At 46.3% G+C, this 8,848-nt stretch overlaps 1 protein-coding gene across 1 annotated transcript; it reads left to right on the top strand.

The window, feature by feature from the left end:
* Window positions 1-376: 376 nt before the first annotated feature.
* LOC120869547 (WAP four-disulfide core domain protein 15A-like) lies at window positions 377-1,824 on the top strand. The gene is made up of 3 exons (XM_040248940.1): window positions 377-489; window positions 617-775; window positions 1,633-1,824. Exons 1-2 carry the CDS (start codon window positions 408-410, stop codon window positions 772-774), a joined length of 240 nt encoding a protein of 79 aa, XP_040104874.1. The 5' UTR covers window positions 377-407; the 3' UTR covers window position 775; window positions 1,633-1,824.
* Window positions 1,825-8,848: the final 7,024 nt, after the last annotated feature.

Here is an 8,848-nt window from a genome sequence, read left to right as displayed (position 1 = left end):
AAAGGAAACTCTTTGAATGTACCCCTTTCTGAAGTCTGTGGGGAGGGTAGGGGTTACATTGTCCTGGATACATGGTGAGAAGGGGAGAGAGTTTGTCAGACCAGATAAAGTGCCCTGGGAAAGACCATTTCCTCCTATTTGCCTCCAAATCCACTACATAAAGCAAGAATGTCCAGCCCAGACACTTCCTGAAGACGAGGGAGCACTTGTGGGCTCTCAGAGGTTATGCCTCAGAGGTTATTACAGTTCCTTTTTCAAGGATGGGAGACTAGATACTTCCCGGTCAAATGCAGGCGCTTTTGACCTTGGACCCTGGGAACTGCAGCTCCCCCTGCTGGCCGCCGCCTGCCAGAGTTGATATAAAAAAGACCCAGTCTCCACGTTCACCGACACTCTTTGCTTCCACAATGAAGATGAGCAGCTTCTCTGCGCTCCCCGTGATCTTCCTCCTGCTCTGCTTCCACGCGGCACAGCCGGGACCCGGCAAGTGTGCGTGGAGGGCGCGGCGGTCCTCGGTGTGGTGGGGGTGGGGGCACGCTTTCTCCGAGAAGCCGGTGGGACACGCTGGCACAGATGCCCAGGGGCCCCCACCTCACCTGGTGGCATTTTTCCTCAGCTGTCCAGAAACCTGGATATTGCCCAGAATTTTTTCTTTCCTGCCCTTTCGTCCTTTTACCTATGTGCCAGCGCGATAGAGGGTGCAAGGGGACCAAGAAGTGTTGTTTCTACAACTGTAGGCGTCAGTGTATGGAACCCTGGAGATCGCTGGAGTGAGGTGAGAGGCCCTACATCTGCACCCCCCCCCCAACCCCCTCCACTTTGCCCCTGAAACGTTCCAGAAGAACCAGGTCTTCCAGAGGGAGTGGAGGACTGTCAGTGCCCTTAGATTTCTTGGAGATAAGAGCTTTTAAATTGATATCTGGTCTGGGACTTCTCTGGGGATTCAGTGGTTGAGACACAGCGTTTCCATTGTAGGGGGGCCCTGGTTGGGTCCCTGACTGGGGAAGTAACGTCTGGTCTGTCTGCCCCAAAACTCGCCTCAAAGACAGTGAAGAGAGAGGCCCTTCAAACCTTCTTCAGAAAATGCACCATTTGTGTCTTAGGCATCACTGTTTGGTGAAATGGCAAGGAGGTCAGGATGAGATTATCTCTAAGCGTCTGAACTGTTACTGAATTTTTATCATAACTGTTTTCCATGGCTTTTTTTTTTTTTAATGTTTGTTTATTTGGCTGCACTGGGTCTTAGTTGCAGCACGCAGAATCTGTGATCTTCGTTGAAGCTTGTGGGATCCAGTTCCCTGACCAGGGATGGAACCTCGGCCCCTCGCATTGGGAGTGCAGTCTTAGCCATTCGACCACCAGGGAAGCCCCTGGCCATTATTTTTTCTAATCGCTCATAATAAGGAAGCACTTTCTTCTTTACATTTAAACAGTGAGGTAGGGGGTTCTGAGAGTATAATTCTTCAGCATGGCTCGCCTAGAATTCCTGAACCCTGATTCCTTGGAAGTGCACGTCAGCATCCTTGGGAGGAGTTTATGGGGTGCAGACCATAGTGGTCGTGGGATCCAGTCTGTGTTCCCCTCAGGGTCTGCATCACCCCATGTCTCTGTTTCTCTCTCTGCTCTCCCCAGGCAGAAACCTCTCTTTACAGGTTTCTTGAGAAGGCTTGAGAAGACATGGAGGAGTCCAGGCTCAGACCTGGATAACTGATCTCCAGTGCTTCCCTGCTTGCGTCATTCCACAAGATTTCTTTTTATCAAGAGTTGAATGCTTCTCGATATGAAAATGCCACAAAGAAATAAACTGTTTTCTATTTAAAACTACAGGGACGTCTATGACTACTGAGTCTCTCTCTCCCCTGCCCCCTTCTCTGTCTTCAGCCTTTCGTGGGGGACCCTTTGGTGATTGTATAAAAGGATGGGATCACTGTTTCACGCTTCCTCTTGAGTGCCTGCACTTCTTTTTTTCTGATACTTTTTTTTTTTTTAATGCCTCCTGACACTCCGACTCTCTGTTCGATAAATTCCCAGGGCATTTTTGAGTCAGAGTTTCTGTGTTTGGATGCTATGAAAGACGTACATTCTTATCTTGAGGCGGGGGCGGGGGGCAAGTCTTTTCACGACATCGTCTCTGGTACAGCCGCTGGTCGCCTTTCCACTTGTGGGAGTTGTATGATGTAGGACTAGACTTGGGACTTCAGGGTTGGAAATGGAGTGGAACTTGGCCTTAGTTCTAAGCTACTTTAGAGTCTAAAATCTAGGCCTTCATAAATTTAGAAAAGGAAATTCTGCTTAGCAACCTTGAATCTTAATTTAAGGGATCTAAGACCCTAATCTACCTAATAATGAAGTGTTATTTAGCCATGCATTTCCTCTCTTTCTGCTTTGTGATTCTTTCTTGATTTGGGATCACAGAGGGATTTCAGTTCTTAGAGAGTGGTCTTCAAAAAATGTGTTTTTCTTTTCTACCTTCATGAACTGTAAAAATTCCCTTAATAAATAGATAAATATCAATTTTCAAATTTATGAAAATTTGAAATATATGTATGCTGCTGCTGCTAAGTCGTTTCAGTAGTGTCTGACTCTGTGCGACCCCATAGACGGCAGCCCACCAGGCTCTCCCGTCCCTGGGATTCTCCAGGCAAGAACACTGGAGTGGGCTGCCGTTTCCTTCTCCAACGCATGAAAGTGAAAAGTGAAAGTGAAGTCGTTCAGTCGTGTCCGACTCCTCGCTTCCTTTCCCTTCATTGCTTGAACAATTCAAACCGAAAACAAACAGGTGACTGACTGAGCTTAAGGTCCCCTGGACGGCAGATGTCAGGGTAAGATTAGATCACCAAGGGTTTCCTGGGGAAAAGGCGTGTCGGGGTAAACGGGTGACAAGGGGGTGAGGGCAGCCATCAGTCTAGGTGCAGGGTTGACTCCTGGCGAAGGAGGGAAAGATGGAGAGTTGAGGAGGAAGGGTCTTTGAAGACAGTGTAATAGTAAAGAAGCATTGACCTGGCTGAAGGGGAGGGTCTGAATCACAGTTACCTACTGGGGGTAGCTCAGAATGGGCAGGGGTGGAGGGGTGCCTGGCTAGCTCTGTGGGGTGGGGGGGAGTGCCTCTTTCTTTCCTAGAGCAGGGGTTCAAACCCAGTCCTTCCACTGGGCATCTCTGGAATGGGAATCCTGACAGAGACCGAGTTCTCACGAGGGCTTCATCTGGGAGTGTGCCTGGACCATCTGAAAGGATCCCCGCGTAGACACCACTGTCTGCCACATCCTGTGTGTCTCTCGCCTGCTTCCTCCTTCTCTCTCCTCTCATTCTCTGCATCTCCTTTGTCCTCTTGCTCTTCATCTTCTTTCCCCTCCATATCCTTCTTTTCGTTTCTGGTTCCTTTTATTACTGTCTTGCTGTCTTTCTCTCCTTTCCTGTCTTGCTTGTCCTTCCGTCTCAGTTTTCATCCAGTGTTTTCATGTGTGTGCTTTATTTTCTTCTCTCTCTTTCTGTCCTGCTTTGTTCTGTTTGCCTGTTCTCTTTCTCTGGGCCAGAAACACCTGTGTGGGGGCCCGGCGCATTCCCTCAGGAGTCAGCGACATCCCACGCCCCTTGACAGGCTGTCCTTAGCACCCTCCCCTTGCCCACCTCTGGGTCATGTCTGCTCCCCCGCCGCCTTCCTTCTGGTTTCTGGGGAATCCTTTCATCTTCCAGGAAGATGGTCTCTGAGCCCTTAAATCCACCTCCCTCTATGTTGTATCTCTTGAGGAAGAGACAGCAAAAAACTCTCCCCTGCCCCAAAACTCCCCATTGGGGCTGGAGCTTCCAGCCAGCCCCCGCCCCCGCCCCCGGCCCCCGGACAGGTGCCAGGATGGCCAGCATGTTCAGAGAAGAAGCAATGCTGGCCTCGTATTGGTTGCATGAAAGACAGGAATCCTCCAGCTGTTCTGAACCCATGAGAGGGGCAAAGATCGAGACGGACGGCAGAGGGTCTTGGGATGCTGATGTTCAATTCAGTTCAGTCTCTCAGTCGTGTCTGACGCTTTGCAACCCCATAGACTGCAGCATGCCAGGCTTCCCTGTCCATCACCAACTTCCAGAGCCTACTCAAACTCATGTCCATCATGTTGGTGATGCCATTCAACCATCTCATACACTGTCATTCCCTTCTTCTCCTGCCTTCAATCTTTCCCAGCATCAGGGTCTTTTCCAGTGAGTCAGTTCTTCGCATCAGGTGGCCAAAGTATTGGAGTTTCAGCTTCAGCATCAGTCCTTCCAATGAATATTCAGAACTGATTTCCTTTAGGACTGACTCGCTGGATCTCCTTACAGACCAAAGGACTCTCAAGAGGCTTCTCCAACACCACAGTTCAAAAGCATCACTTCTTCAGTGCTCAGCTTTCTTTATAGTCAAACTCTCACATCCATTCATGACTACTGGAAAAACTATAGCTTTGACTGGATGGATCTTTGTTGGTAAAGTAATGTGTCTGCTTTTTATTATGCTGTCTAGGTGGGTCATAGCTTTTCTTCCAAGGAGCAAGCGTCTTTTAATTTCATGGCTGAAGTCACCACCTGCTGTGATTTTGGAGCCTCCCAACAGAAAAGAAATGAAAAGCAAAGGAGAAAAGGAAAGATATAAACATCTGAATGCAGAGTTCCAAAGAATAGCAAGAGGAGATAAGAAAGCCTTCCTCAGCAATCAATGCAAAGAAATAGAGGAAAACAACAGAATGGGGAAGACTAGAGATCTATTCAAGAAAATTAGAGATAGCAAGGGAACATTTCATGCAAAGATGGGCTCGATAAAGGACAGAAATGCTATGGACCTAACAGAAGCAGAAGATATTAAGAAGAGATGGCAAGAATACACAGAAGAACTGTACAAAAAAGAGCTTCAAGACCAAGATAATCACGATGGTATGATCACTCACCTAGAGCCAGACATCCTGGAATGTGAAGTCAAGTGGGCCTTAGAAAGCATCACTACGAACAAAGCTAGTGGAATTCCGGTTGAGCTATTTCAAATCCTGAAAGATGATGCTGTGAAAGTGCTGCACTCAATATGCCAGCAAATTTGGAAAACTCAGCAGTGGCCACAGGACTGGAAAAGGCCAGTTTTCCTTCCAATCCTAAAGAAAGGCAATGCCAAAGAATGCTCAAACTACTACACAATTGCACTCATCTCACACGCTAGTAAAGTAATGCTCAGAATTCTCCAAGCCAGGCTTCAGCAATACATGAACCGTGAACTTCCTGATGTCCAACTGGTTTTAGAAAAGGTAGAGGAACCAGAGATCAAATTGCCAACATCCTCTGGATCATGAAAAAAGCAAGAGAGTTCCAGAAAAACATCTATTTCTGCTTTATTGACTACGCCAAAGCCTTTGACTGTGTGGATCACAATAAACTGTGGAAAATTCTTCAAGAGATGGGAATACCAGACCACCTGACCTGCCTCTTGAGAAATCTGTATGCAGGTCAAGAAGCAACAGTTAGAACTGGACATGGAACAACAGACTGGTTCCAAATAGGAAAAGGAGTACGTCAAGGCTGTATATTGTCACCCTGCTCTTTTAACTTATATGCAAAGTACATCATGAGAAACGCTGGGCTGGTAGAAACACAAGCTGGAATCAAGAATAATGGGAGAAATATCAATAACCTCAGATATGCAGATGACACCACCCTTATGGCAGAAAGTGAAGAGGAACTAAAAAGCTTCTTGATGAAAGTGAAAGTGGAGAGTGAAAAAGTTGGCTTAAAGCTCAACATTCAGAAAACGAAGATCATGGCATCTGGTCCCATCATTTCATGGGAAATAGATGGGGAAACAGTGGAAACAGTGGCAGACTTTATTTTTTTGGGCTCCAAAATCACTGCAGATGGTGACTGCAGCCATGAAATTAAAAGACGCTTACTCCTTGGAAGAAAAGTTACGACCAACCTAGATAGCATGTTGAAAAGCAGAGACATTACTTTGCCAACAAAGGTCCGTTTAGTCAAGGCTATGGTTTTTCCTGTGGTCATGTATGGATGTGAGAGTTGAACTGTGAAGAAACCTGAACGCCGAAAAATTGATGCTTTTTGAACTGTGGTGTGGGAGAAGACTCTTGAGAGTCCCTTGGACTGCGAGGAGATCCAACCAGTCCATTCTGAAGGAGATCAGCCTGGGATTTCTTTGGAAGGAATGATGCTGAAGCTGAAAATCCAGTACTTTGGCCACCTCATGTGAGGAGTGGACTCATTGGAAAAGACTCTGATGCTGGGAGGGATTGGGGGCAGGAGGAGAAGGGGACGACCGAGGATGAGATGGCTGGATGGCGTCACTGACTTGATGGAGGTGAGTCTGAGTGAACTCCGGGAGTTGGTGATGGACAGGGAGGCCTGGGGTGCTGCGATTCATGGGGTCGCAAAGAGTCGGACACGACTGAGCGACTGAACTGAACTGAAAATAAAGTCTCTCACTGTTTCCATTGTTTCCCCATCTATCTGCTGAAGGTGGCTGGAGAGAAGAGCTAGTCCAGTCTCTGCCATTGCCAATTTTGTGATTCTTGTTGATGGCTTGATCAGTTAGTGGAACTTACTTTCAGCCCGACTCGAGATCAGCCACTAGTCAGTCCAGCAGGGGGCGCCCTGGGTTAAAGGAATCAGGTCTGCCTCCATGAGATGCTTAGGCCTCAGTTTGGGGACTGGGGCAGTTAGCTTCCATGAAGGAAGGTAAAACTGGGCTGTAGTCTTGGACAGTGGGAGGGTTTCAAGCTCCAGACCTGCTCTCTCCAATTCAGGTGAAGCCTGGGAAGGGTTCAGTGGTGAGAGACACTTGGAAGCTGCTCGGTGTTGACATGAGGGCAAGTGTAGAAAGTGGTGCGTCGTCCCTGAGGAAGTAAGAAGTCGGCCAGGCTCAAATCTCTGAGTCATCTGCCATCAGTCTCCCTCAGCCTGACCTAAGTCCCCTGGAGGTCTGTGCTTTGTGACAGGGGGCTGCCTCAGCAGAATGTTGGCCCTTCCACAACATCTCCCGCTGTCTTCTGGGTACAAAACCTCAGAGGATCACACTGCAGGGCCTCTATGCCTGACCTCTCACCTGGGCCCCGGGCGGGAGATGGTCTGGAGAAGCTTGGAGAAGCAGCCCTGACTTAGGGTTTATGAGACTGAGGTCTGAATGTCAGCTTTGCCTGACCGACTCGTTGCTGTGGGCAGGTGACAGTGCCTCTCTGACACAGTTGAATGAAAACCCAGAAATGGACCTTAAACATATTATGGCCCACTGTTTGACCTGGGAGCCAAGTATACTCAGTGGGGAGAGGAGAGTCTTTGCAATAAATGGTGCTGGGAAAACTGGATATACTCATGCAAAAGAAAGGCATTGGACCCCATCAACACCACTTACAGAAATTAGTTTGAAATGGAGTAAGGACTTACACATAAGACCTGAAATCATTAAACTATGAGGAGACAACAGAGGATGAGATGGTTGGATGGCATCACCGACTCGATGGACCTGAGTTTGAGTAAGCTCCGGGAGTCGGTGATGGACAGGGAAGCCTGGCGTGCTGCAGTCCATGGGGTCGCAAAGAGCTGGACAGGAGGAGCGACTGAACTGACTGAACTGACTAGGAGAAAACAGGGAAAACACTCTTTGACATCAGACTTGGCAATGATGTTTTTGGCTACAGCATGAAAATCACAAGCAACAAAAGCAAAAATCAGTAAGTGGAACTACATCAAACTAAAAAACTGCACAGCAATATCAACAATCAACAAAATGAAAAGGTAACCTAAGGGATGGAAGAAAATATTCTCAAATCATATATCTGATAAGGAGGTTAATATCCAAAATCTATAAATAATTCATATAATCAACAGCAGAAACAAAAACAGACCTCCCAATAAAAAATGGACAGAGGACTTGAATAGACTTTTTCCCAAAGAAGACATACAAATGGCTGACAAGTACATGAAGAGGAACTCAACATTACTAATAACCATGGAAACGGCAAATCAAAACCACAGTGAGATATTGCCCCACATCTATTAGAATGGCTATCATCAAAAAGGAAAGAAATAAAGTGTTGTTGAGGAGGTGGAGAAAAGAGAACCGTCGCGTACTGTTGGCTGGTACATAAATTGGTAGAGCACTATGAAAAACAATATGGCGGTTCTTCAAAAAATTAAAAATAGAGCTACCATATGATCCAGCAATCTCACTTCTGGGTATGTATACAAAGGAGATAAAACCACTATCTAGAACATCTTAAAAAAATCATGATTTATTTGCTTGTATTTCTAACCTGAAGGATAGTTTACTATATACACTGTTTTTGCTAAACAATATAACTGACAACTCTTCATCTCAACTCATAGAGACCTTCCTCATTCTATTTTTTAAAATATTGTCCAAATATTTTATTGTGCTGATATATCACAGTTTATTATCCCGTTTTTCTCGTCCTGCACAGATAAGCAATCCTTTGCTATTACAAATGACGTTACAAATTATGCTAACATGGTTGTTGACACATGTCTTCAGAATAGATTCCTAGAAGTTAGACTGTTGACAGGCTAAAAACATGTCATTTTGTTAGCCATTGCTCAATTCCTGTCCCCAGGAACTGCATTATTTTGGATTCCTACCAGCTATGTCTGAGAAAGACTGTTTCTTCATAGTCTTAGTAATGGAGTTTGCTGCCAAGCTTTTGAATTTCTGCCAGTTTGGAAGACAGGGAACAGTACAGCTTCAATGTGTACTTTTCTATTCACATACCCAAACCACAGTGCTTTAACTACAGGGGCATTAGAGTATATTTTAACATACGGTAAGGCTAGCCTTTGTTGATGCTTTTCTCTTTTAGGGGCTTCCTAGTG

Source organism: Oryx dammah, unplaced genomic scaffold, assembly GCF_014754425.2.
Source record: "Oryx dammah isolate SB20612 unplaced genomic scaffold, SCBI_Odam_1.1 HiC_scaffold_10, whole genome shotgun sequence".
NCBI classification, from domain to species: domain Eukaryota; kingdom Metazoa; phylum Chordata; class Mammalia; order Artiodactyla; family Bovidae; genus Oryx; species Oryx dammah.
The sequence above is the reverse complement of the archived record's forward strand: the minus strand, read 5'-3'. Positions and strand labels throughout refer to the sequence as shown.

Bases quoted from the DNA above. Each gene is read 5' to 3' on its own strand.
- LOC120869547 (XM_040248940.1), top strand. From the start codon at position 408: ATGAAGATGAGCAGCTTCTCTGCGCTCCCCGTGATCTTCCTCCTGCTC. The intron at 490-616 runs GTGCGTGGAGGG...ATTTTTCCTCAG, and splicing joins ACAGCCGGGACCCGGCAAGT to CTGTCCAGAAACCTGGATAT.